This window comes from Vicugna pacos, chromosome 12, assembly GCF_048564905.1.
Source record: "Vicugna pacos chromosome 12, VicPac4, whole genome shotgun sequence".
Lineage (NCBI taxonomy): Eukaryota > Metazoa > Chordata > Mammalia > Artiodactyla > Camelidae > Vicugna > Vicugna pacos.
The window spans coordinates 12,970,948-12,997,352 of record NC_132998.1 but is presented as its reverse complement, the minus strand read 5'-3'; the positions used below and the strand labels follow the sequence as shown (position 1 = coordinate 12,997,352).

General features: G+C 48.0%; 1 protein-coding gene and 1 non-coding gene across 4 annotated transcripts; one reads left to right on the top strand and one right to left on the bottom strand.

Annotated features, from left to right (window-relative positions):
- Positions 1–10,021: 10,021 nt before the first annotated feature.
- Positions 10,022–17,340, top strand: DNAJC22 (DnaJ heat shock protein family (Hsp40) member C22). Of its 3 annotated transcripts, none has more exons than XM_072972850.1 (3): positions 10,022–12,839; positions 13,877–14,058; positions 17,323–17,340. In XM_072972850.1, exons 1-2 carry the CDS (start codon positions 12,000–12,002, stop codon positions 14,054–14,056), a joined length of 1,020 nt encoding a protein of 339 aa, XP_072828951.1. In that variant the 5' UTR covers positions 10,022–11,999; the 3' UTR covers positions 14,057–14,058; positions 17,323–17,340. The 3 variants fall into 3 exon arrangements, with proteins under 3 accessions (XP_072828951.1, XP_072828950.1, XP_072828952.1); XM_072972849.1 differs by lacking the exon at positions 17,323–17,340 and adding an exon at positions 14,576–15,312; XM_072972851.1 differs by lacking the exon at positions 17,323–17,340 and having other exon boundaries at positions 13,861–13,966.
- Positions 17,341–22,684: 5,344 nt separating this feature from the next.
- Positions 22,685–22,814, bottom strand: LOC116282746 (small nucleolar RNA SNORA11). Its single transcript, XR_004192325.1, has one exon. It is a non-coding gene; the product is annotated as a small nucleolar RNA SNORA11 (small nucleolar RNA).
- Between the last annotated feature and the right edge of the window lie 3,591 nt (positions 22,815–26,405).

Below are 26,405 nucleotides of genomic sequence, written 5' to 3'. Positions count from 1 at the left end.
GGCCGCGCCCGCCACCCGCTTGCGGCGGCTCAGCCGCGACGCGGCCAGGGCCAGCAAATCCTCCTCACTCTTGGGCGCAATGGCGGCGGAGGCCTGGAGCTCTCCGCGGACCCCGGAGGCGGTGGCCGGGCTCGGGCCTGGATCGGGATTCCCCCGACGGCTGCTCCCGGCACCCCCGCCCCTGCGGGCTCCCGCCTCAGTGCTGCGGTTCCCCAAACCTTCCGTCAAGGCGGAGGTCCCCCCGTGAGTTGAGCCAGGGGCAGCTCCCGACGGTTCAGAGTCCGTGGTCCTCTGTTACCCTCCTGTTCAGTCTAACACTCTCGTGCGCCTGAAATCGGTAGCTTCTCGGACGGCTGGTTTCTTACAGATCTAGGATGCCTGCTCTCCGGACAGCTGCTTTCTCAAGGATGGCGGCGCCTAAGTCCCCTGCTACCCAGACGGATCGCTCTCTGCCGGAGCTGGGACTACTCTCCGCGCTCTGGACGTCCCAGGCTCTGCGCTGCGAGTGGCGCCCACCGGACGCGACCTCCTGGTAGGTTTGCGCCCTGGCTCTTGGCGAGCACTGACCCACCTTTCTACCCCAGCCGCGGCCCCAGCCCCTGCTGGTGCCCTGGCCCCACGTCTCTCTCCAGCCAGCGCTCTCCCTCTCTGCGTCCCTAACCTTCCTCCCCTCCCTCCCGGGGCGGCAGTGCGGGTGGTGTGAGCAGCCGCGCGGCGAGAGCCGCTATAAGCGGCCGGGGGCGGAGCGACCCCTGGCGCCCAGAGAAGGAAGCGCGGAGGCGGGGCAGACAGCGGCCCCCACCCGCATCCCTCTACTCTCAGTTCCTTCCCGGCTCTAAACCAATACTGCAGGGATTCATTGCCCCCACCCTATGCTTACTTTCACCTTCTTCCCTGAGTTTGGTATTCCCAGAGCCCAGAGGAGGCCAGAAACAGCGGTGGGGTAAAAGGGGTTGAGATACATACAGAAAACAGGTGGATTCCTGAGCTAAAAAGAATCCTCCCTGTCTCCCCAACCAAATAAATAAATAAATAAAAAAGAAGAAAGGAAAAAACCTCAAAACAAACAAGAAGGGAGAGAAAAAAATAGAAATTTGCTACCCCATGTCACTCAGTGCCCGTGACCCAATAATGTATGGTAAAGTGTTCAACGGGTATGTGTTGGTTTGAACTAGAAGAGGCAAATCTCCAGGCACTGCTACCCTCGACCCCCAGTGTTGAGGGGCGCAGAGCAATCGAGAGAGTGAGGGAGCTAGAGAGTGAGAAAACAGATCAGCCTGGGGAGTGAGCAGGAAACCGACAGGAAAGCCGAGAAGGAGCGACAGAGAAAACAGAGACGAAAGCCAGATAGAGATGCAGAGACAGAGACAAAGCTTGGAAAAGAGACTAACTGACAGCCCCAGAGGGGGAGAGGGAGAGACAGAGACGGAGAGAGAGAGACGGGAGCCAAGACAGGTTGACAGATCGAGAGAGAAATGTAAATGGCGCGCTGCAGAGAGACACCCAGGTCCGTGTTCGGACTCCAATGTGACATATCAACTGTGGGGAAGACGCGGAGGCGGGGCGGTTCTTCCAGCGGTGTGGTAGGCTCTGGGCCTGTGCATTGTGACAGTGTGCTGCCAAGTGTGGACGTGTCCATGGGACCCTGGCCTTGTGTGTCCCTGGGTGAGTGGGATTGTGGACTGTGTTGTTGTCTTTGTGCGTGTATGTGTGAGGGCTGTTTAAAGGGAGGTTTTGCATTTGTCTTCCTTTTAGTTCCTAAATGTGGGACCCCACGAATGTCATCTCTTCCTCCTCAGGACTGAAGAGGAGAGTCTACCAGGGAGAAAGTCAGAAGGCAGTTCTTGCCCTGCCAGCCCAGCCCAGCCCCACCCCTGTCCTGGTCCCAGACCTTGTCTAGCCCCAGGATCTCTGCCCTTTCACTCTTCCTCACAGGTCTGTGGTTAGAGAGAAACTCATAGAGGTTGGACCCCAAGGAATAAATATTTGGGGGAGGGATTTGAAATTGTTTATGCAAATAACATAACTAAAATGTAGATTAAGTGCTCGGAACCCTCCTGTGAGAGGTGACTGTGTCTGTCATTTGAGTGACCAAGAGGAAACACAAGCTTTGATAGATCCTTCTCTATGAGGGATCTTCATCCTTCCTCAGGGTCTGACCCCTCTGGGGGCAATTTTTTGCTCACAGGAACCCCACGGCCAGAGGCAAAAGTAGAGTGTTTGGAGACCCTGGAGGTGGACAGCTGCAAAGGATCTCTTAGAGACGAGGCTAAGCCAGTACTGTGATATGTAAGAGTACATTGTGTAAAATGGAGAGCACCGGGCACATCAGGGCATAATTATTGGGTGGAAGGTGATTCCCTCATCTCCTGTTTCCCTTCCCTGCACCTCCCAACCCATAATGGTGCAGGAAAAAAGAGGTTGCTGAGGCTGGGCCTGTGTGGAGGGAGGCCCCTACATGCTTGAAAGGGTTGGGAGAAAAAGGATTGGCAGTCAGTGGGGGAGGGGCCTCCTCCAACCATAAATACAAATTTTATTCAAGGTCTTTGTCGCCATTTGTCTTCCTCGGGGGGCTGAGGGCCATGTCGGCCCCATGCATGTCTAATTCTGAATCTGCTCCCCCAGCTGGATGATGGATGGATCAGAGACAGAGAGCAGGCCAGGGTTCACCCTGGCCTCCTCTGCCTGATCCCCAAGCCCCATCGACCTCATGTCCTGCCACCCCTCTCCTCCCCCCTCTCCCCCCATGTACACTCTGAAGGTCCTCTCTGCTCAGCCCGGCCCCCCACCCCCTCTCCTACTCACCCAGGTCCCAGCCCTCTTCTCTCTGGAGCTTCCCTTCTCCTCCCATCCCCAGCCCAGGCTCTGAGCTTCGGTGACCAGCAGGGCTGCAGGCAGCAGCGGGTGTGTGTGGTGGGGGAAGCGGGCTTGGCTCACAGGGAGCCGAGGGGCCAGCTCCATGAATTTATTCATGTTCTGTTGCTCTTTCCCCACACTCCGGAATGAAGCTGCCAGCTCACCAGGTCCTTATTGCTTCCCCTGCAGCTGTCACATTCGGCCAAGGAGGGACCTGGGTAGGGTCAAGGCCAGCCAGTGCTCCTGGGGCCAGAAGCCAAGGGGTCTGGGCTCAACAGGAAATACGGGGGCCCAGGCTGGGGTCTGGGACAATTTACACTCCTTGAGCTCCTTGGGCAGCCAAACTGGGAGGCCTCAGAGGGATGGTATGGTTTGGAATGGGAAGTAGACAGAGAGCTGTGCTGCAGGACACAGAAGGGGCAGTGGAGGTGGGGACAAGGCTGATGGGGAGGAGGGGAGAGGAGAGAAAGCCTTTAAGTCCCCTAGGCTCCCTGATTTAAAAGCACAGCCCAGTCTGAATCCTGCCTTACTGTATTCGGCCCTTAACTCTGAACTAGCCCTGACCCTAATCTCAAAGTATACACTTGACTCCTCTCCAATCCTAAAATGAATCCTAACTCCATAACTTGACTCTAAATGGAACCCACCCCTACCTGTCCTGTCCTGGAACCCAGGGGTGTCCCAAGAATTTCCCCCAGGGCTTACAGCCAGGTGTGTGTCAGAGTTCTGAGGACCAGACTTTAGATTAGCATGTGATTAGCATATGATTTGCATATGATATGTACATTCTACTCTGAGGAAGTTTTCTTGTTAAAATTTTATGAAGTCTAGCAGAAAGGTCCTGGCTCCTTGAAGTTTTTCTCTTTTTGTTCCTTCTCCCACACTCCTTGTCACTGACCTGGACCCCTTCAAGGGAAGAAAGGGGGCCGGAGGAAACGAACAATAGAGGACTCACGGGAGGAAAGATCCCAGAAGTGTGATCTGATCTGCCCCTGTCACTTACAGTGTAACCTTCACGGGCCTCAGTTTCCTCATCTGTAAGGGGAGAGGAACCACCTGGCTGATGTTACATTAAGATCTATAGAAACGTCTTTTTTTCCCCTTGCAATCTCTCCTTCCTCATCTTTTAAGGGCCATTTAAAGTGTGGTTCTTTTCCACTCCTCCCTCCTCCCCCCTACACACTGGCTTTCAGCTCCCACAAGTAAGATCACACAGAACTGGATGCAACCTGGGTTGCCTGGTACCAGACCTCTGATATAAAGAGAAAGGAAATTTCCCACCTGAGAGCACAGGGACTAGTACGGAAAGGGAAATAACATTATTATGTGCTTACTGTATTTCAGAGCTTTTATGTTTTGGGTTTTTTGGTCGGGGGAGTAATTAGGTTTGTTTGTTTGTTTACAGAGGTACAGGAGATTGAACCTAGCACCTCCTACATGCTAAGCACGTGCTCTACCACTGAACTATACCCTCCCACACTCCAGAGCTTTTACCAGCAAGTTCTCATTGCATCCTGGAGACACTCCTGAGAGATGGATATATTGTCTCCATTTTACAGATGAGGGAAGGAGGACCCAGAAAGGAAAAATGACTTATCTTGTATCACCCTGTAAATGGCAGCCCTAGAACTAGAGTTGTGATTTCCTGGTTTCCTTCTCACTGCCCGGAGAAGAGAAATGACACCGGAAGCAGTGGAAGGGTGCAAGAAGCAGGACAGGAGTGGGAAAGAGAGATCTGAATGGGTCTCAGGGGAGACCTATGCTTGTGAGGCCAACAGGGCAGGCAGGACCTTGACCGAACGTGTCCCCCAACCCCCACCTCCAGCGCTGTGGAGCCTAACACCCAACAGGTGCTCAGTTGTTGGCTAATGGATGTTGGATGTTTGGCCGAAGTTAGCTGAGGAGAAGTCACTTAGTTCAGTCGGAAGAGGAGAGAAAAGAGAAAAGGGAGGGAGAAGGAAATGAAGGAATCGCAGAAAAAAATGTGCTCAAGATGCCAAAGGCAGGAAAGCCGAAGACGTCTCTCCTCCCACCACCGAGGGGTAAGCAATCACGGCCCAAGAGCCCGCACGCACTTTGCCTTCTCTCTCAGAAGGTCGACAGGCCTCAGCGACCCGCCAGAGGGCAAGTCCGCCGCCCGGCCCAGGGCTTCCATTCATCCGCCACACGGATCCCCTGGCATCGCAGCTCCGTGCAGCCTTAGGTTCAAAGGGCAGCCACCAGAGCTCACAAGGCTGAGAACAGGCTCCTGGCTCCACAGAGGATGGGTAGAGATTGCTTCCAACGTCAGGCCAGATCACGCAGATTAACTTCCGCAGCCCTTGACCCCTGGCCAGGTGCGGCTCCTCGCCCTAGCCTCTCTCTCCACCCTCTTTTCCCTCCCCCTCGCCCCCATCGTCCTCCAGCTCCAGCCTACAGTTAATGAAAAGTGGCAAGCGGCCGCACAGACAGCTGTCAGACCCCTCATTTCTCCGGTGGGATATTGGATCCCGCGCTGAGACCGACAGGTGAGCAGAGGAGGCGGGGGGGGGGGGTAGGGAGCCGAGGGCGGGGCTTGGGCTGGTGAAAGCCGGGAGCCCAAGAGGCAGTGCGAGGCTGTAATCTTCGAAGGCTCGGCTAAACGAGGTTGGCCCTAGGATGCTTTCTGCCCCTAGCTCTTTCTTCTTCTCCAGCAAGCGGGAGACTTCACGAACCCCTACACCCACCTGACCCGGGGACAGACCTAGACTCCTGGTCCCGCACCATAGGCCAGCCTGGCTCCCATGTGCGCCTCGTGCAGCGGCTCTGAGCCGGCGGCCGCGGCCGCGTACTTCCCCCTACCCCTTTCCATCCCTTCCTTCTTTCTCCCCCTCCTTCCCGCTCTCCCTCCCCGGCGGCCGCGGCCTTTATTAGGGATTCCACGGCTGTCGGTCCCGCCATCCATCCTGTCCGCCGGCAATTAGGCGGCCAGACAAAGAGCAGCTTCGGATGGATGAGGGTCCCGGCGGATCGGAAATGTGAAGGGTCAGCGCTGCCGCCCGCGGCGCACCCCGCTCCCCCTCCGCATAATCGCCGGCCGCCCGTCACTCAGCCTGCCGCCCGAGGAGCTCCGGGGCCCGGGCTGGGGGAGGGTGGGGGTGGGACAGCAGCCTAGGCTCCTAGGGCAGGGCGAGAGCAGACCTGCAACAGGGGCGCCTCCTGCGGGAGAATGGAGGACTGCGGAAGGCCGGAGGTGCGGGAGGCCGGAGTCACGGGAGGAAAGAGAGGGCAGTATATGACCCCCATCGTTCACTGAATGCGGACTGGGGACGGCTGCCTGGGGGCTTCCAGTGCGGAAGCCAGGACTAGCTGTGAGAGGAGACCGGTGGCCCAGGCGCCGCCTGCTGGGAGTCTGAGGGACGAAGCCCAAGAGCCTCCGGTCTGTAGAAGTGGGACAGAGCCCAGGATAAGCCCTCTTAGGATCTCAAGACTGGTGCGCCTCCCATTGAAATAAAATAATACTGTTGCTTCTATTCTCGATCTCTTAAGTGAAATCCAACCCATGCACATCAAATCCAGAAAGGCTCCAAGGCTGGGCGACCCCAAATGGAGGCAGAGGAAGTTCAAGGAGCCCAGGTTTTACTGCGGATTCTTTGGCGCTAGCTCCTAGCTTACAAATCAACATCTCAATCTGACAATTAGTAGTGGAGGTGGAGGGAGAGGGGGTCTTGCCGCCTGGGCCGCGTAGCCCTCCCGGCAGGCGCAGAGAGGTGGGCGGTGCTGGCAGTGATGAACGATTCCAGGGGAGCCCGGGGCCCGGAGCGCGCATTCATTACTCGACTGACAGGCGGGCGGCGGGCCGCGAGTGGACGTGCCGGGAAAGAGACAGTGACAGGAGGGGAAATAAGGGAGGCGTATAACAGCTCCACTGCCCGGTCAGCTTCTGGTTCCTTGCCTCGACCCTGGTACTTGACTTCCTCGAGATCGGCCTTTTAGTTGCTGGAGCTGGCCCTGGTTGCAGAATTTGGGGAGCGGGGACGGGGACCTAATCCCTCTGCTCAGATAAGGCGATTTAACGTCTAAGATGTCAAGAAAGGGTGTAGACAGGCTTTAAGACTAGGCACTTTGGCCTGACCTAGGAGGAATTGTGCGTGTCTGTGCACACAGAGGTGGTGTATGTGACAGGGATTGATGCGTGTTGGTCGCATGTGGGGGTCAGTGACTGTGTGTTGTCAGTGGTAGGGATGTGTCGGCCTGATTTTGTCAGTGGAGGTGTGTGATGCTTGTGTCTGAGGATGAGCTGCCGCCTCTCCTTGTATGTCTGTGCCACCCCACCCTACTTGCTCTCAGCTCTCTGTCTCCAATTCTGTAGGAAACAGCAGTGTGCACAGTGACAGCTGAGGTGTGCTGCTGGGGGTGTGGGGGATAGATGTTAACTGTGAGGGTGCTGGTCTGGACAATTGCTCCCTTCACCACCTCCAACCCAAACATCATCCCTTTCCCAAGCTTCCTGAGAGTGGTGGATTTTTTCCAAAGTCTGTAGACCCAGCTGCTAAGTTCTAGAGAAGGAAGCAGTTACTTCCAGAGTTTTCTACAGTCCACATACATATACACACTCACGCAGTCTCCATCACATATACAGTCTCCAATATAAGATGTGATCTCCAGCCCATCTGGCTTCCCAGGCTGGTGGTGGACAGAAAGGAAGAGGTGGATATCCAGAAGGGAAGGGAAGGCCATCAGACCTCCAAGAGAGCCCACCTCTTTTGGGGCTGGGTTTGTGGCTTCTGGGACCCTTACTTTTTGGATTTCAGGTCCAGTTGCTAGTTGACACTTTGGGAAGATAATGCTAATTACATTCTAATTCCTCTCCCTAAATAACTCTCTTTCTTCACTTGGTGTGTCTTTCAGCCCCTTCCATGTGCCTTACTCTTCTTTATACATAGGGTATCTCCTGGAGCCTCTGTATCTGTGTCTCTACATCCCTCCTTGTGTCTGTATGCCTCCACATTTAGGAATCTCCTCCAAATTTGTCTCCCTACGTTTAGGGGGTCTTTCTTTGTTCCTCTGGGGCTTCTCTTTCTGGGAATACCCCACTGCAACAGTGCGGTCCATGGAGATGGGGAGGGGGAGTAGGGCTTCCTTCCTACCCTCATCCAGAGGGGACTGCAACGTAAGGATAAGCAGCTAGTGTCAGGGCCCGGCCATGGCCGGGTCGCTTCTCATTCAGGGCACAGGCATCTGGTCGATGCCCCTCTGTCTGCCCCCCCACCCCCAAGCGGCCCTCCTCCAAATCCACCCCCGCCCCCTCCACCCGCCTGGAAAAGGCAAATTTGACATTTTTAAATCCCGAGCCTTAGAGGGATCGATGCGGCCCGGAGGCCCCGCCCGGGGTCGATATTCCTGATTGGGAAGCGGCCGTTGCGCGGAGCCCGCGTGTAAATCACCCGGACTGGGGGAGGGGGCGCGGGAGCCAACTGCGTCCCAGGCGCGCAGAGCCAGGCGGGGTCCCGGCCCTGGCCCCGGCCCCGGCCCAACCCTAGGGCAATGGAATGAGGAGACAGACAGGCCTTAGAGATTCAGAGACAAGCCTGCCCATGGCCCCTCTCTCCCCCGCCCAGCTCTGATAACTCTGCGGGCCGCCTCCGGTCTCGCTTCAGCGGCCGCCACCCTCCGTTGCCCCTGGAGCCGCCGGGGAGACCGGTGTCGGAGCCAGCCATGCGGCGGCTCCTCTCCGGCCGCTCCCGCGGGGCCTGGGCTTCGGCGGCGGCTGTCACGAAGCCGACAGGCCGGCCCGGCCGGTAAGGGGAGGGTGGCGGGGGAGAGGCGGGGGTGGAGGGGGGAGGCTGGCGCGGATCTGGCTCACAGTGGGCGCGCAACAGATGTTTGCGGAATTGAGGGACAGCAAGGTGGCTTGGGCACCGGGCGGCGCGGCACCTGGGCTGGAGGACGCGGGCGGGGCAAGGGGCGGCCCAGACCTGTCGGGGGTGGGAGTCTGGCCATCCAGCGGGGTTGAGCCTGCACCCGAGGGCGGTCTGGGGAGAATGAGGTGGATAGACCCCCCTCTCCATGTGACCAGGGTAGCAGACAACAAAAGAGAATGGGGTGAGCAGGCAAGTTCGGGCCCCACCTACAGCTGCCTCGCTGCTCCTGCCTTCTAAGCCTCTCAGTTCTCTTTTGGGGAAACTGAGGTACCCGAGGCTGAGAAGGGCCAGGAAGGTAAAAAGTCTTATCAACGATGAGGCTAGGGCAGCGACCATAATTCCTGCGTGGGTCTCAGGATTCACCTGCCTGCCCCAGGCCCGCTTGAAGGTAAATACAACACCAAGGCCCCCACCGCAGCTCAGACCCTCCCCTCCTGCTTCAGCCTGTCAGATCCCCCCACCCTCCACCCTACGCCAGTTTATAGAACAACAATTTGGGGAAAACAATCCGGGCCGAGTGACGGCCCCGTAATTGTGACAAAGTGAGTGCGGGCGGCTGGAGAGAGCGTTAGGGCGGGAGCGCGGCGGGGCGAGGCGGAGGCAGGGGCGCCTCGCGCCCGCCCCGCCGCCCTCTCGTTCTCATTCCGGTCATCTCCCATCCTTCTCCTTGACTCTTCTCCAATTCTTCTTCCCCCGTCTCCTCGCGCCTCCCTTCGCTTGTTCCTCCATCTCTCTTCCCTTTCCTCTTAGTAACGGCTCTTTTCCCGCCCCCGCCCCGCCACAGCCCCTCCCCCGGAGAGCTTTTCCCTGCCTCAGTTCTCCCTCTCTCCTCCTCCCTCCACTTGTTTCTTCATCTTTTCGTCGCGCTTATCGCCCTCGGGGCACTGACTCCACCGCAAAATCGCCTTCTCTCCCTCCCTAGTTCCAGCTTCCTGAGATGGAGGCCTGAGCCCCCTCCCTGTCCCCTGCTCTCCGGGAGGCAGGCGCAGCCCGGCACTCCGGGGTTCCTCCGGCCTCAGAGCTAGCGGCGCGCGGAGGCCCCGGGGCCCGGGCGGCCTGCCGCTTCCCTCCCCCTCCCGCAGCTGCGTCCCCCACCCGGCTCTCTGCGCGGGAAGCTAGTTTGTTTGTCCAGCGGCGGCCGCCGCCGCCGGAGCTGTTTGCCGAGCTTAGCGCGCCGCCGCACAGTGCCGGCCCAATTAAGTCTCATTCATTATTCAGCGTCCCGGTCCGCCCCCGCCCCTCAGCTGGCGGCTCCAGCATTGCTTCGGGGCCTTTCCCAGCCCCAGTGTGCCCCGGGGGCAATATGGGGAGCCACATTCCCTCCCCAGGCCAGGATAAGGACTGAGGAGGCTGGGAATGTGGAGGGAACAGAAACATTCTGCTGACTGCTAGGAGGCGACTTGGGTGAAGAACCTCCAGGCCCAGCCCACCCCCAAATCAAGGCTGGGGGACCGTAGAGATCCGAGATTTTCCTTTGCAGAGGAAGAAACAGGCCCAAGAAGCGGCAAGACTTGCCAAGGTCACGTAACAGAATCAAGATTGGAGCCCAAGACATTGAAATGAAGGCATCTTGCATCCCAGGTCCACCCCAGCATCGAGGCGGGAGGATGTGGACTATTCTCATGCTGGGGAAGCCCTCGTCCCCATCCCTTTTGCTTCTGGTTCTCCGTCTCGCCAAAGTCAGCGAGATACAGCGGACATGGGTTCCTGAGGGATCAGGGGGCTCCTCAGGTCTCAGGCTCAAATCTAGGATCTAGATGTAGTGCCCCTGACTGGCAGGCCTGGAGGCAGGGCAGTGAGGCAAATTCGGGGAAAGAGTCCCTCTCTGCAGCCTGTCTGTCGGTGACTCTGAAGGGCAATGGAGTAGGGAGAGAGGAGTGCAGCCCGAGGTGAGAAAGGAGACACATTCTCATTTGTAGGAGTGGAAAGGGGGCGATCAGGGGCTTTTTTTTGCGTTTATGGGGAACCGCCCTGGGCTGCTTTTTGCGGGGCCGTCTGGACAAGGTGAGTCTCGGGGACCCGCCCGGCACCACCCGTCCGTAAACGGCAACGCCACCTGGTGGTCGTGGTGCCGCAGTGCAGGTGTTCTCGGCCTGGAGTGGGGCGCTGTGCCAGCCGTGTTGAACCTGGGGACACTGAATACGCCGGGAAAACCTTAAACCGAGTTTACCCGAGAGGGCTGGCGAGAGGAGCCCCAGCCTGAAAAATGATCCCTAAGGGTCCAGGAAGGGCCTTGGGGAGGGGCCTGACCAGGACGGCCCGACTTCCGTGACACAGCAAACACAGAAAGACAAAGTCCATTTGGATGGAAGTGGGAGCGGAATGAGAGGGGCCATTTTGACTCTGTGGTCAAAGAAAATGACTGATCTGATGAGGTCTGGGAGCCGAGGTCCCCAGGTACGGATGCTCACACTGGGACTAGCGGGTACTAGCTGGTGGTCATGAGGTGCACTCTGTGTAGAGGGGAGAGACTGGCAGGCACTTTTTGGCATCTGGTTTGATATTCTGGGAATTCACCTGGCCGCTCTGGAGAGAATTTCCAAGTCTGCGCCGAAAGTTGGTGGTTGAATTGTGGAGTGCCAGTGTCTAAGTCAAAATGTAGTTTTCCGGAGCTGGAGGGAATTTAGGACCTCTTTCAAGTTTGACTTGTGGGAAGATTTCCTGATCTGGGGAGATGGGAGGCTGCAGAGGGATAAAACCTCAGCCAAGTGTCTGAGGGCAGCAGTAGTGGGAATTGGGGTGGGGGCAGGGGTGCTGTGTGACAGAGGACTTTAAAAACGTGTAGGAACTTTAAAAGGGCATTGTATCCATCCAGATTCACTCCACCCCACCCCCACCCCCCACCCCCAATGCATGAGTTAATTCGGGAGGTCGGTGATCTGAGGGGAGGTCTGAAATTTAAGCTTCTGCCTTTTTGTCTGTGTGCTGGGTTCTCAGTTACTCAACTGAAAGCATTTGAAACATTCTCCCCTAAATTTGGAGTCAGTGTGGTTGTGAAAAACAGAGATGAGGTGCTAGACCAAAGGGTATGGGAGAAGCAGAATTTCAGAGACACTCAGGAAGATCTGGACTTGATTAATATTGGAAGGAGAAAGGGTTACTGTGCTGGGGAACTGGATATAGTCTTACAACTGCTTTTTTCCATGTCTTAGGGTCTAAGGATAACTCTGGGGCCGTGATTCTCACAGAGGATCCCAGATTTCTGCATTCTGAGTAATGTCAGGTGCCACTGGACTTGTTCTGAGACCCTTTCCCTAGAGGATGGCCAAGGGGCTCTTGATGACCTATGTCCTCTGGGCTGTAGGGGGCCCTGTTGGGCTCCACCACCTGTACCTGGGGCGGGACAGCCATGCATTGCTCTGGATGCTTACCCTGGGGGGTGGTGGGCTAGGCTGGCTCTGGGAGTTCTGGAAGCTCCCAAGTTTTGTTGCTCAGGCCAACAGAGCCCAGGGGCAGAGGCAGAGCTCAGGAGGGGGGACACCCCCTCTGAGTCCCATTCGCTTTGCTGCCCAGATGATTGTGGGCATCTATTTTGGCCTTGTGGCTCTCATTAGCCTTTCTTTCATGGCCAGCTTCTATATTGTGGGCCTCCCACTGGCAGTTGGCTTAGGGGTCTTGCTGGTGGCTGCTGTTGGCAACCAGACCTCAGACTTTAAGAACACTCTAGGGGTGGCATTTCTTACTTCCCCTATCTTCTATGGCCGCCCCATAGCCATCCTGCCCATCAGCTTGGCTGCCAGCATCACAGCCCAGAAGCATCGCCGATACAAATCTTCACTTGGGTCAGAGACGCTCAGTGTGCGGCTCTACCGCCTGGGCTTGGCTTACCTTGCTTTCACAGGCCCGCTAGCATACAGCGCCCTCTACAACACAGCTGCCACCCTCAGCTATGTGGCGGAGACCCTAGGCTCCTTCTTGAGTTGGTTCAGCTTCTTCCCCCTCTTTGGCCGCCTGATGGAGTCTGTCTTCCTTCTGCCTTACCGAGTCTGGAGGCTGCTGATGGGAGGCCATGGCTTCAGCAGCAGCTACTTCCAGGAGTGGAAGAAGCTGTACGAGTTTGTTCACAGTTTTCAGGATGAGAAGTGTCAGCTGGCTCGCCAGGTAAGGTTTTCTCCTCTCTCAGTCCTGTCTGGGTCGGCTCCAGGGGTTAGGCTAAGCCTTATTGGAGCTGGTGCCCCTTATGTGGAAATACTGTTTTCATGTCTGCTGGGTCAGGCCCCAGAAGGATGTTCTAGACTGTTTGGGCTTCTGTGTGCAATGAATGAAGGTGCAGAGCTCTAATAGGGAGCAGAAAAAGGTATGTCTATATCATTTACCTTTGCTTGAGGTACAACATATATAAAGTACACTAATTTTTTGTATACACCTATGTAAGTACCACTCAGATCAAGGTATAGAATATTTCCAGTAGTAAGAAGGTTTCTGGGGGGAGCATATAGCTCAATGGTAGAGAGCATGCTTAGCATGCAGGAGGTCTTGGGTTCAATCCCCAGTATCTCCATTAAAAAAAAAAAAAGGTTTCCTTATGCCCCTTTCCAATTCCTTCCTGGGAGGGGTACCTCTTTTCTGACTTCTGTCACCATAGATTAGTTTTGTCTATTCTTGGGCTTCGTATAAATGGAACCATTCAGTGTGTACTCTTTTGTGTCTGACTTTCATTGAACATTATGTTTGTGAGATTTATTCATACTGTTGCACGGGATTATAAATTGTTTTCATTGTTGTATAGTATCCCATTGTAAGAATATACCACAATTTATCTATCTATTCTGTTGTTAGTGAACATTTGGGTTGTTCGCAGTTTGGGGCTATTCTGAATAAAGCTGCTACGAACATTCTTGTACACGTATTTGGTGAACATATATGCTTATTTCTCTTGTGAGAAGGACATCTTATCAGAGATGCCAAGTTCCAGGTTGGAAAATGGGTATCTGTGATTAAAGGCAAATCCTGGTTCTTGCCATGCGATCCAGAGCTTGTCTATGTTTCAAAAGGCTGGAATTCTAATCTGAGGCTCTGGGCATTTTTGACCAGTAAGTGGAAGCCAATTCCAGCATGATTTAGGAAGGGAGCAGGGAGAGGCCCAGATGCCCTGACAACTCATGAGGCTCTAATTTGTTAGTTTCTGTTTCCTGAAGGTTTTGGGTGTCTCAGAGGGGGCAACAAATGAACAAATACATCGCAGATACCGAGAGCTAGTGAAGATCTGGCACCCTGACCACAACCGGCACCAGACAGAGGAAGCTCAGAGGCACTTCCTGGAGATCCAGGCTGCGTATGAAGCCCTGAATCAGCTCAAGAAGCCCAGGGGTTCCTAAAGGTGAGAAGAAACTTCCCCTTGAGGATAGACTCTTCCTGGCAGAGCTGGGGAGCTTGTCCTAGCCCAGCTTTGTCTACTTGGGGCATCCTAACAATGTTAAAGAAACTGTCATTTGCAGCAGAAATGAGAAAACCTTAGAGGTGAGAAAGCTATTGTGATGAAAGAATGTATTTATGTTTTTGAATTTCTGAATTCTTGACTATTATATTCCTGATTATTTTTTCTTAAAGCCAGATAGTCAAACGAAAGACGTATTATAAAACCAACAAAATATCTTTTAGAGACTATACCACCTTATTTCACCCCTGGTCCATTGATGAGTGATGGGGGAAGGTTATTTATCAAATTTTTTTTAATATGCCACGTACTGAGGTGATTGAACGGAAATATAAGATTCTAGTATTTCACAAGCTGTCCTGTGACAAGAGGGATTTGATCTATTCTATGGACTACCAAGGGGTAAGACTGGGGTTAAATTTCAAAATTTCAGAAAAAATATTTTAATTCCATTTATTAGGAGAGCTTTCTAGGAGCTACACTTTTCCCAAGAAGAAAGAAGCTGCTGTGGATTAGCGACAGTCCCCTCATCATAGACTCTTCTGCGTGAAGGGGTATTGTGGAATGCCCTCAAAACCTACATGGGTGCTGGACTGACTGAATTCTCAGGTCTTCCCAAACCTTGGGATTTAATTCTGAGCTACACATCCTGCTCCCTCTTTGCTTACAGTCCAGTGGGGGAACACAGGTACCAAGTCCACCTCACTCAGTGTTTTGAACTGCGTTCTAAGTGGTGTAACTAGGATGCATTAGAATGTTGCAGAAGAGACAGACGACATTGTTTTATAGAAACTCATGGGAAAATTCATGATTTTATATCTCATACGCCCTTATGAGGACTTTGGGGAAACCCTAGGGAACCAATAGCTTGAACATCTCAAGGGGGCCTTATTTAATTCCCAAATGTGGAAGAACTAGCCCAGGATGCTTCAGTTTGCAGAGGAAGACTGGAGACCAGGAACATGATGTTAGAATTATGTACCTTTACTCCAGCTTTCATTCTCTTCTTTATTTGTGGGTGTGTCCCTTACACTTTTTTTTTTCTGGAAGTTAACTCTGAGTGGTATATATATTTTAAACAAGTAGGATTATTTTGGCTAGTGTTCCCTACTAATTAAAAAAATGGTCTGATCAGTTGATAGGAATGAAATTTGTAGATGTTTTTTCTTTGCATCCATATATTAAAAAAATTGTCAATGAATTTATGTACCTTGATTTCAAGACCAAATTAACTTTCTCACCTTTCTAAAGTTGACAGAAATTGATATACATTGCCTTTGAAAAGCATTTATAATTTGTCAGATTATAATGTGGAATTTTAATGAGATATTTTCATAGCTATTAATTAATAACTTGTTAATATGACATGTAGTAGTACATCTGCAAAATGTAAATATAGTAAATAACAGTCTATAAGGAAAAAGAGACAAAAAGTGATTGGGGTTTTACTTGATTTGGAAAATTATTTTACTGTTCTCAAATTTTCTTAGGAGTTTTTGTACAAAATATGCAATATTTTAGTTTGTTCAAATGGGAACTGTTGATGAGCAGCCTCTATTTTTCCAATATGAGCCATGCTACAATAAATACCTTTAAATATATGTGCTGGTGTTTTTTAATTTTTTTGATGCTAGATTCCAATAAATCATAATGTCAGCTCAAACAGAATGTATGTTTTAAATTTTTATTGATATTGTATCAGGGTACTTTTTGAGAAGATTATAACATTCTACACTTCCACCAGCAGTACAAGTGGCCCTTTCTTTGTAACTGGTATAGACTGTTATCACTCTTTTAAATTTTTCCCACAGTGATGGGTAAGAAAAAGTACCTGATGACTCATAGACACAGAATACCAACTTGTGGTTGCCCGGGGGAGGGGGCTGGGAACGGACAGATTGGGAGTTTGAAATCTGTAAATACTGACAGGTATATATAGAATAGATAAACAAGTTTATACTGGGAAATATATACAAGATCTTGTGGTAGCCCATGGTGAAAAAGAATGTGACAATAAATATATGTATATCCATGTATGACTGAAAAACTGTGCTCTACACTGGAAATTGACACATTGTAAACTGACTATAACCCAGTAAAATAAAATTTAAAAAAAGACACTATCTAAATCACACATACACAAAAGAAATAGTATCTGATGACTTTAATTTGCCTTTCCCTGACTCCTAGTGAAGTTAGCATCTTTTCAAATGTTTATTGGGCACTTGAATTTCCTCTTCAGTGAATTGTCTGATCGTGTCATCTACCTATTTTTTTTTCATCGTGTTCCTACTTGTCTTGGTGAAATCTATTTTCTTGGTATCCTTTCTTGTTAGGAACCTTAGCAGTTTGCCACATGTGTTGTAGATATTTCCCCCCAGTCTATGGCTTGTCTTTTGACTTTAAGCATGAGTTCTAGAGTCAGAAGGATTAGGATTAGGGCTTGAATCTGGTTCCATGATTTTCTAGCTCTGTGATCTTGGGTTTCTTTAGCCACTTAGAGCCTTAGTTTCCTCTAAAGTTGGGATAATAGTATGTACTTTTAAAGGGTTGCTGTGATAAAGAAGCTGGCATAAGTAGAGTGAGCAAATGTAGCTAGTAGTTCCCTTTCCCCTTTTCAGCCTATGTAAAGAAATAGGGCTTGAGTGTCTAGTGAGTCACCTGTACAGAATGAACTCTCTATCTGTAAGGCTAAATTTTCCTAGAGTAAATTAGTGTATTTTGTATTTTAAAAAATTCCTCTTGTTTTCCTGTGTGAATGCTTACAAATGATGGTTAGAAAGAAGTAAATAGGAAGATTGTGTTGTGATGGGGGTAGGTTACAAGTGGTCCTCCCTTCTCTAGACTCTCTTGGGTTTTTTGCTTTTTTTTTTTTTAATGGAGGTATGTGGAATGGAACTCAGGACCTCGTGCACACTAAGCAGATACTCTGCCACTGAACTATACCCTTCCCCACAGTGCAGGATCATGAGAATAGCTTGCTCAGAGATGACCCTTCTGGTTTTTGATTGAATTAGAAATCCCCTGCCTGTCCCACCTTTGGGATATCCTTAATTGTCATTCTCTTATTAGACTGGAATTTTCTTCCCTGAAATTTATTCCTAGATCTGCCATCTCTTGCTACAAAGAACAAAAACTAACAAAAAACCCTTTCTTGAAAAGAACCTGCCCTTCACCTTATATCCCTCTAAATCTTCCCTTTTCCAGATTAAACATCACCTTGTTAAAGGAAGCACCATAGTTTGGTAGAAAGAGGATGGATGGAGAAGTGAGGAGATGAGGTTCAGCTTCTGCCTTTTGCGTGACCAGCCTGCTGACTTAGGATGAGCCACTCTGGGCCTCAGTCTTTTCCTTGTATGGCGAAGAGGTTGGACTTACATGACCTTTAAGATTGCTTTCCACACTGGATTCTGGGCTTTTAACTTCAGCTGAGGCTTCTGTTAAATGGTTTGGTTTGTCATCTTTTCTCTGCCCTCTTGTGGACACTGTTAGGAAGAAAATAAAATGTTTAATTGCTCAAAGGACAATGTAATGACCAATCAGAAATTCACCTGTATCAAACTATTTCCATTTACTCATGTTCTCTTCTAGTCCTCATCCGTAAATGTACGTAATTAACTTTACATGATCGAATCATATCAGGGATCTAATTTTGTACTTTTTTCCCCTCATTGAGACTTTATATATATACAATTACTCAGATATAATTCACATGCCATAAAATTCCGCCTTTTAAAGAATACAGGTTAGTGGTTTTTAGTATATTCATGAGATTGTACAACCATAAATACGAATTCCAGAATATTTTCACCACCCCAAAAAGAAACCCCTTACCTATTAGCAATTATTCTCCATTCTCCCCTCCTCCCAGCCCCCAGTAACTACTAATCTACTTTCTATCTTTATAGGTTTACCTATCTAGGACATTTTCTATAAATGGAATCAGACAATATCTCCTTTTGCGTCTGGCTTCTTTCACTTAGCATAATGTTTCAGGATTTATCCATGTTGTAGCCTGCATTATTATTATATATTTTTCATTTTTTTCAAATAACACGGAATTATATTTTAATGCTGTGTAATATTCCCTTCTCTGGAGACATTTAAGCTATTAATAGATATGTATATTTGTTGTTGTAAAGAATGCTGCATCGATATTTTCATGCTTCTAATTCATCTGTTCTCTTGAATTATATCAGAATAAATTCCCCTGGGTGGGATTATTGGGTCAAAGGCTATGAACATTTTTATGACTCTTGTCAATATTGCTCTTAAATTGTGGTGCCCAGAACTAAATGCAGTTCTCAGATGAGTTCAGACAGAACAAGGTACTGTGGAGCTATTAAGTTCTCAAGGTCTGGACAGTATATCATCCTTTAAATCAAGCAGTCTAAGAATTTATTAGCTTTTTTTTTTTTTTTTTGGTTGCTCATTGAGCTTATAGCCAACTAAGACCCTTAGGTCTTTTTCTAGGCACTGTGTCTTCAAGCTGTTGCATCTACTTTAGGACCCAGGAGGCTTTTGAGGACTCCTTAGCCTGAATTTAGTATTTCTTTGTTTTGTTTTGTTTTTAATGGTGGGTGGTCCTAATAAGCTAGCAGCAAGTCTGGGTTTACTGCAGTCTTAACTAAGAACTGCAGATGGCGCCTTAAGGCTGTCACAGGGTAAAATATGTCCCTTCATTTTTTTGGAATCTGGTAGTGGCACCTCCGTAGCAGATTCATTACTAGAGTTTATCCCCTCCTTTTGCTGGGAAGGTGAGAGCAACTGTGAAGTTGGATTTGGGTGTTATTCAGGGCAAACTTCAAATGAAGTATGTTTTCTAGAGGTTATTTGATCGCCTCAGAAACTCTGGGGAAATCTAGCTCATATTAGAGCTTTGCTTAAACACAAATTTCATGCCACTGCTTCGGTTTTTGAAGTTTACACCCTGAGAAGCTGATTTTTTTGTTTCTCTTCATGTTCTTTGCCATCTCCTTCTCTTAGTAACGGCAAGGATTTGAAACTTGTTCAATGAACCGGTTTTGTTTGTTTGTTTGTTTTGCTAGGGTGGCTTTTGAAGAACAAATGCAGAAAACTTTATCTGGGATTCCAGCTAAGTGAGGTTTTATTTCAATAATTTGTTGCTTTCTTCATTTTCCTTTTCTTCACAATTCTCTTTTTTCTCCCCACCTCTCATCCATCTGCTTACTTGCAAACTATTATAACTTTCAGGAAGACCTTGGATTTTCTAGATTTAAACCTCACTGATAAGTTTCAACAGAAGAGAGCAGTGCCCTGTGTGGGAGAGTTGGAGGGGAATGATTTTAACCCCTTCTGTGCCAGCCCTTAGTTCCATTTCTGGGCCTAAGAATTGTTGTGGGGGACATCCTCCGCTTGGCAGTGACTGAGTTATCATGAGAGTCTGGCTTCACAAGCATCACTTAAAAGGGCATTTTCCTACCATCAGTAGGTCAGGCACCTTGCAGATGAATTAGTATCAGGAAAGAAATTCAAAGGGTATAGAGGAAATATAAATGTCTTCTATTCATATATTTCTCAGTCAATATCTGAGGGCCAGTGAGGCTCATGTTACTCCCCCCCCCCATGCCTTCCTACCCATAACCACCAGTTTGGACTTAGCTTCTCTTGCTAGTTTCTCTTCTTCAGGCCTGGGGCCACAACAGAGAGTGTAAGCTTACTGCTTTTCTGTGTAACTTGGGTGGGAAAGCACTTGTTCAATCCAGGCAAGTGGTACCATATTATTTTATATTCAGTGATGGGAACTCTTTGTCCCTTAGCAGTTGACTTTTCCTGCGCAGCCAAAAGACTGATCATTTCAGACCCATCTTCCTTCAAACTCTAATTCTTTTCCATCAGTGTGTTTCTTGGTCTCACGTTCATGCCTTTGCTGATGTCAGTCTTTCCTATAATTCTTTTTCCTTGCTGCTAATTCAAATCTTTACACTTCTTTTACAATCCAGCTTAAGGTTTATCCCTAAATGATGCCTTCACTGATTAATTCCATTTTTAGTAATCGTTCTTCCTTGAATTCCTTCAGCATTCTTGTCTAGTTTGTACCATTCTATCAAGCATTTTCTTACGTCATTCTCTAGCTTGTGTTTGTTAAGCTTTGTCTCCTTAACTATATCAAAGCTCCCTGACAGCAAGGACTGTCTTCGTTTCTCCCAGTGCAAATAACAGGACATTTGCTAAATATGTTAAATTGTTATTTAACAATTTGGAGCCTCAGTTTCCCCATTTGTTACATGGGGATAATGATGTCACAGGGATGTTGAGACATTTAAATGAGATAATGTGTTGAGAGCACTTTATAAATCATAAAACATTTTATAGAGGGTGGCATTATCACTTTTTAACAAATAGTGACAGGCTGTATAAATGAAAGAGTATGCTGAAATTCTATGAATGAACTTACAGTAAAGCAGTATTAGTTAAATATCTTACACTAAGAAACAAATTCACTAAAAATCAATTCCAAGTTTAATGAACCTGCAAGGCATTCTTACCAAACTGAGTGTTTCTCAATTTTGGTTCTGACATTGCCACTAATTTTATGATGTAACAATTCAACCTTTGATAATTTAAGGCTTTTTTCAGCTCCAAACATCCGATACACAACTGAATTTGGGTATGTTACCCATGTTTTTGGACCTTAGTTTTGTTATCTGTGAAGTGAGAAATGCCAACTTAATCAAACCCCATTCAATAGGACTTTATAGAGTAGATGTTCAAGTGAACAGTAATCCTGCAAGGAAGTCTCTTGGGAGAAAAAAGTTTCCTTGAGGGAAAGCTGCATACTATATAGTGCATTCCCTTCAGTATTTTTTTTATTTGTGATTTTTTATGTAATGTGAAATTCATTTATTTTCCCTAATATTTTATAATGGACATGGATTATTTTTATACTCAGAAGAAGAGTTTTTTTTTTAATTGAAGTATAGTCAGTTATAATGTGTCGATTTTCTGGTGTACAGCACAATGTCCCAGTCATGCATATACATATATATTTGTTTTCATATTCTTTTTCATTAAAGTTTATTGAATATAGTTCCCTATGCTATACAGAAGAAATTTGTTTTTGAATCTATTTTTATATACAGTGGGTAACATTTACAAATCTCAAACTCCCAAATTTATCCCTAATATTTTTTTAATTGAAGTATAGTTGCTGTACAATCTTATATAAGTTACAGGTGTAAAATATAATGGTTCCCAATTTTTAAAGGCTATACTTCATTTATAGTTACTATAAAACATTGGCTATATTCCCCATGTTGTACAATATATCCTTGTAGCTTATTTTATACCTTATAGTTTTTATCTCTTAACCCCCTTTCTCTGATATTGCCCCTCCCCTCTTCCCTCTCCCTACTGGTGATCACTAGTTTGTTCTCTGTATCTGTGAGTCTGCTTCTTTTTTGTTACATTTACTAGTTTGTTGTATTTTTTAGATTCCACATATAAGTGATATTATACAGTATTTGTCTTTCTCTGATTTATTTCACTTAGCATAATACCCTCAAATTCCACCCATGTTGCTGCAAATGGCAGAATTTAATTCTTTTTTATGGCTGAATAGTATTCCTGTGTGTGTGTGTGTGTGTGTGTGTGTGTGTGTGTGTGTGTGTGTGTGTGTGTGTTTACCGCATCTTCTTTATCCATTCATCTGTTGATGGACACTTACATTGCTTCTATATCTTGGCAATTGTAGCTAATGCTGCTATGAACATTGGGGTGTGTATATCTTTTTGAATTAGTGTTTTTGGATATAGTCCCAGGAGTAGAATTACTGGGTCATACGGTAGCTCTATTTTTAGTTTTTTGAGAAACCTCCATACTGTTTTGCACAGTGGCTGCACCAATTTACATTCCTACCAACAGTGTAGGAGGATTCCCTTTTCTCCACATCCTCTCCAGCATTTGTTATTTGTGGTCTTTTTGATGATAGCCACTCTCACAGGTGTGAAGTGATATCTTATTGTGGTTTTGATTAGCATTTTCCTGAACATTAGCAATATTGAGCATCTTTTTTATGTGCCTGTTGGCCATCTGCATTTCCTTTTCCAAAAAACATCTATTCAGTTCTTCTGCCCATTTTTTTAAATAGCAGTTTTAGGTTTACAACAAAATTGACAGGTACAGAAATTTCCAATATACTCCCTCTCCACACATACGCATAGTCATTATTTTTATTAACCAGTCATTATTTTTATTTATATATATTTTTTAAACTAAGGATGAACATATTTTGACATACCATAATCACCAAAGTCCACAGTTCACCTATTTGGACAAAAGTATAGATCTCCATCATTATAATGTCAAACAAAGTATTTTCACTGCTCTTAAAAACTCCTCTACTCCAGAATGGCATATGGAATCTCTTTTTTCCCTTGAAAAGAGGTTCAAAGCCTTCATGTCTATAGAACCACTCATGGCCCACCCATGCATGGACTGGACAGGCTCTAGGTGGCAAATTCCCCTACTAAATACTGTGGCTTTTCTTCCAATATTGAGCCCTGTCCCACGGGTCCTGCCCAGCAGCCATGTGGAGGTGCAGGGGAATACCTGTAGGGTATGTGTTCATAGGAGGGCCCCAAGTGTTGTGCCTGTTGTCACAGTGAACCCGGATTCCTGTTGGCTGTGTTGTAAACAGAGGATCCATTTCTTCAGGCCCCCTGCTCTGAGCACACCCATCTTCTGCCCATTTCAGAACTGTGTTGTTTGTTTTTTTGATGTTGAGTTGTATGAGCTGTTTATATAGGTTGGATATTAACCCCTTATCAGTCATGTCATTTGCAAGTATTTTCTCCAATTTCATAGGTTTATCTTTTCATTTTGTTGATGGTTTCCTTTGCTGTGCAAAAGCTTTCAAGTTTAATTAGGTCTCATCTGTTTATTTTTGCTTTTATTTCATTTGCTTTAGGAGATGGATCCAAAAAAACTATTGCTGCAATTTATGTCAAAGGCTGTTCTGCCTACGTTTTCCTCTAGGAGTTTTATAGTATCCAGTCTTACATTTAGGTCGTTAATTTGAGTTTGCTTTTGTATATGGTATTAGAAAATGTTCTAATTTCATTCTTTTACATGTAGCTGTCCAGTTTTCCTAGCATCTCCCTTCAATTAACAAAGCACATTACCATATTAAATGCTCTGGGAAGTAAAGAAACCAATTTATCTTGATTTCACCTGAATTTCTCAAACTTACTTGGACCTGGAGCAGTTTTTTCAGATAACATCTATTCAGCATCCCATGAAACTAATTTTCTAAGACAAACAGTGTGGACTGCCAACATGAATATCCTTAGGTATCAGAGGTAGTCTAAGCAAAGGTAAATGTTCACCCTTATGTGATGTTCTCTGCTGGTCGTCATTCCTGTTGTGACTTCAGCTTTAGTTAAAAGAGATCTTAACTTCAGTCTTTTTTCTTCCTAAGGAAAACATGAAATTGGCAATCAATCATTTCGGATACAAAATATCAACTCAAACAAAAATATGAGAAAAGTTCTGATCTCAAGGATCTACTTGGAAATATATTAAATTAGGTCATGTATTAACATGACTATATCTGCCAAGGTGAAGTTTCCTGTCATGATTTATCTTTAATTCCAATTTTGCCTCACTCATTAGGTAACCTGGGGTAAATTCCCTTAAGGCTGAACTGAGACATATGAGTTATTTCTAAATGATCTTCTGTTGTAGTCCTTAGCAGTTACTCTAATCATTTCAGAAATTTGGTTGTTTTTGTGTTTTCTTCTGAGTGAGCCACAAGTATTATATGTTGAATTTATTACAGGATTTCTTTTCCTCCAATATAATTTGTAGGCAGATTTTAAAGAATTTGCCACTAATTCAAAGCAGGCAATGATCACTTTCTTTTATTGTAAAGTACAGCATATAAAATGGAAAATGCATATGTAATATAAAGAACAGTGATAAAATTAATAACCCAGGTCCAAAAGGTACTTTTGAAACATTTGTTCAATGTCCTTTAAGAAAGTGCTGCATGGAGAAAAGGGCCAAGGTGGGTCATGAGCTGCAGTAGCCCTCTTAGAAATCCCACTCAACAAAACATACACTCTATATGACCTGCCCTCCTTGGAGGGCCATTATTTTTTGAGTAAAATCCCTGTGAAGAGTCTACCCCTTCTGTCACCCCAGGGACTTTGCAAAATATTCTCAACCATACTCAGGACTCTCACTTAGAGGAGATCAGCTAGATATTTTTCCTCTCATTCGATTTCCAGTGATGTTTCGACAGCTGTCATAGATTGGGCCTAAGCATGTTCCTTAATCCTTCTCCCTTCTCCATGAGTGCGATATCCACCTATAAAAACTCTCTCTCATTAGACCAGGGGTTCTCAGGAAAGGAATCATGTCTTTCCTAACAGGCTGTAAGGTTTCCAGGAGTGAGGATTTAATTTTCCTCCCAAAGAAACTACATTGGTTTTGCAGCAGCATCAGGTACTACAATGAAGGTGTTTCCCAAGTGACTATGGGTAGGTGAAATCAGTCCTTCTAGAATAAGATCTTGGATCCTGTTGGTTCAGGTCCTATTCTTCAGTAAGACGTTTCCTACTAACCAGGGTCATATCATCCCATCCCATGCTGTATGGGAAGAAAGGGGAATTGTGGAAGAATTAGTCACTCATTCCTCTTTGTTCCTATACCACTTTGCAGTTTTCTGTTCCAGCACTGATCACATGTTATAGTTAATTATTTAATAGCTTTTATCCTCCAGTACAACTGGATACTTTCCTGGAGGATAATGATCTTGTTTTGTTCTTCTTTGTAAGTGACCCATGCCTAGAACAATGCCTACCACTCACTGAGTGGCCAATTTAGTAAATGAAAGAAGATTCAATAATAAGCAACACATGGTGTAGTGCCCTAACTAGTTGGATGACCTCATCTTCTGTTTCTTTAGATCTGTAAATATGGTTGGATCAGATTAGGAATTATTAACCAGGGGCCAGTGGGCTCCAGAGGATTTTTGACTCTTCCACCCCCTGCAAATTTAGAAACCAATGGACCAAATAACTTCGTAGAGATCTACTACAGGACCCCACTACATGTACTGCAACAGCAATAACAAACATGTGGAAACCAAACTACATTGTGCCTGTGGTGTCTGTACACACTCACACACACTCTCGGGCTTGTCGTTGGTGTCCAGTGCCCCTTACGCTTTGGCCTCAAAAAATAACGTGGGGATAGATTCTGATTAACCTTTCCAATGCTGATTGTCTAAACATCCAGCCTCTAGTCGCTCCTAATAGGTGGCTGATCTGTTGGCTGTGGGGTGGGTGCTTCACACACGGAGGACACTTGCTAGAAAGATGTACACATATTAGAGATCGTTCTTATCCTGGGGTGCTTGGGAATCTGACCATGAAGACATTAGAGTATTTGACAGAAACATACGACGGGCAATGTGCCTGACCCCATCTGTGCCAGCAGCATAGATGGATGCCACAGAAATGGACTTGGGCAGTATGTCCAGCGGACGTGGCAGAGAATCCTCAACTCACTGCTGAGGTTATCCTGCGCCAGGTCCGGAAGGCGCAACCTCCCCCCAACACCACGCAGCAACCCCGATAGATTCCCAGGAGGCTGAGTGGCTGCGGAGTCCGGACGTTTCCTTCAGCCGGTGGCTCTGAAATGGCCTTTTGCAGTAAAACTTGGGTCGGGAAGAAGGCAATGGGGAAAGTGCTGGAAATACGTCGGGGCGGAGTTGTAGCGCTGAAAGGCGAGCGGCCTGGGAGACCGAGTCCCGGCTTAGACCTAGAGAGAAAAGCCCCTTGCAACGCTTCCCTCGAGGCGGCCGCCTTCGGCAACCTCCGGGGGAGTTTCGGCTCTTTCCGGCAGTTCCAGCTCGGGCCCTCAATTCCCAGTCAGCGCTATCCTCCCACCCCCACGCCGCCCAGCTCTTTCTTGGCGCGGGCCGTTCTGCACGTGCGTGCGACCTCGTTTCCCGCTCGTCCCCACTCATATCTAGTTTGTTCCCGACCCACTCTTCCAATCCCGTCTCTTCCTGGTTCTTCCCAATCCCCGGCTACGGCCGAGCTCCCTAAACTCAGGCCCACGACCCGCCGGGCGGTGTGAGACCGCGAGATCCGGTCACGAGAGGGGCGGTAACCCGACGTACTGGAGGCTGGCTGCCGCCCCGCGCCTCTCCGCACGCAGGCCCCGGGCTCGCGGGCCGCCTCGCGCCTGGGCCGCGCTCGCGCGCGGGTTGGCTACAACGGCTTCGAGCTCAGCGCGCCGGGTTCGCGCCGGCGCGAGCA

Bases quoted from the DNA above. Each gene is read 5' to 3' on its own strand.
- DNAJC22 (XM_072972850.1), top strand. From the start codon at position 12,000: ATGGCCAAGGGGCTCTTGATGACCTATGTCCTCTGGGCTGTAGGGGGC. The intron at 12,840-13,876 runs GTAAGGTTTTCT...TGTTTCCTGAAG, and splicing joins AGTGTCAGCTGGCTCGCCAG to GTTTTGGGTGTCTCAGAGGG.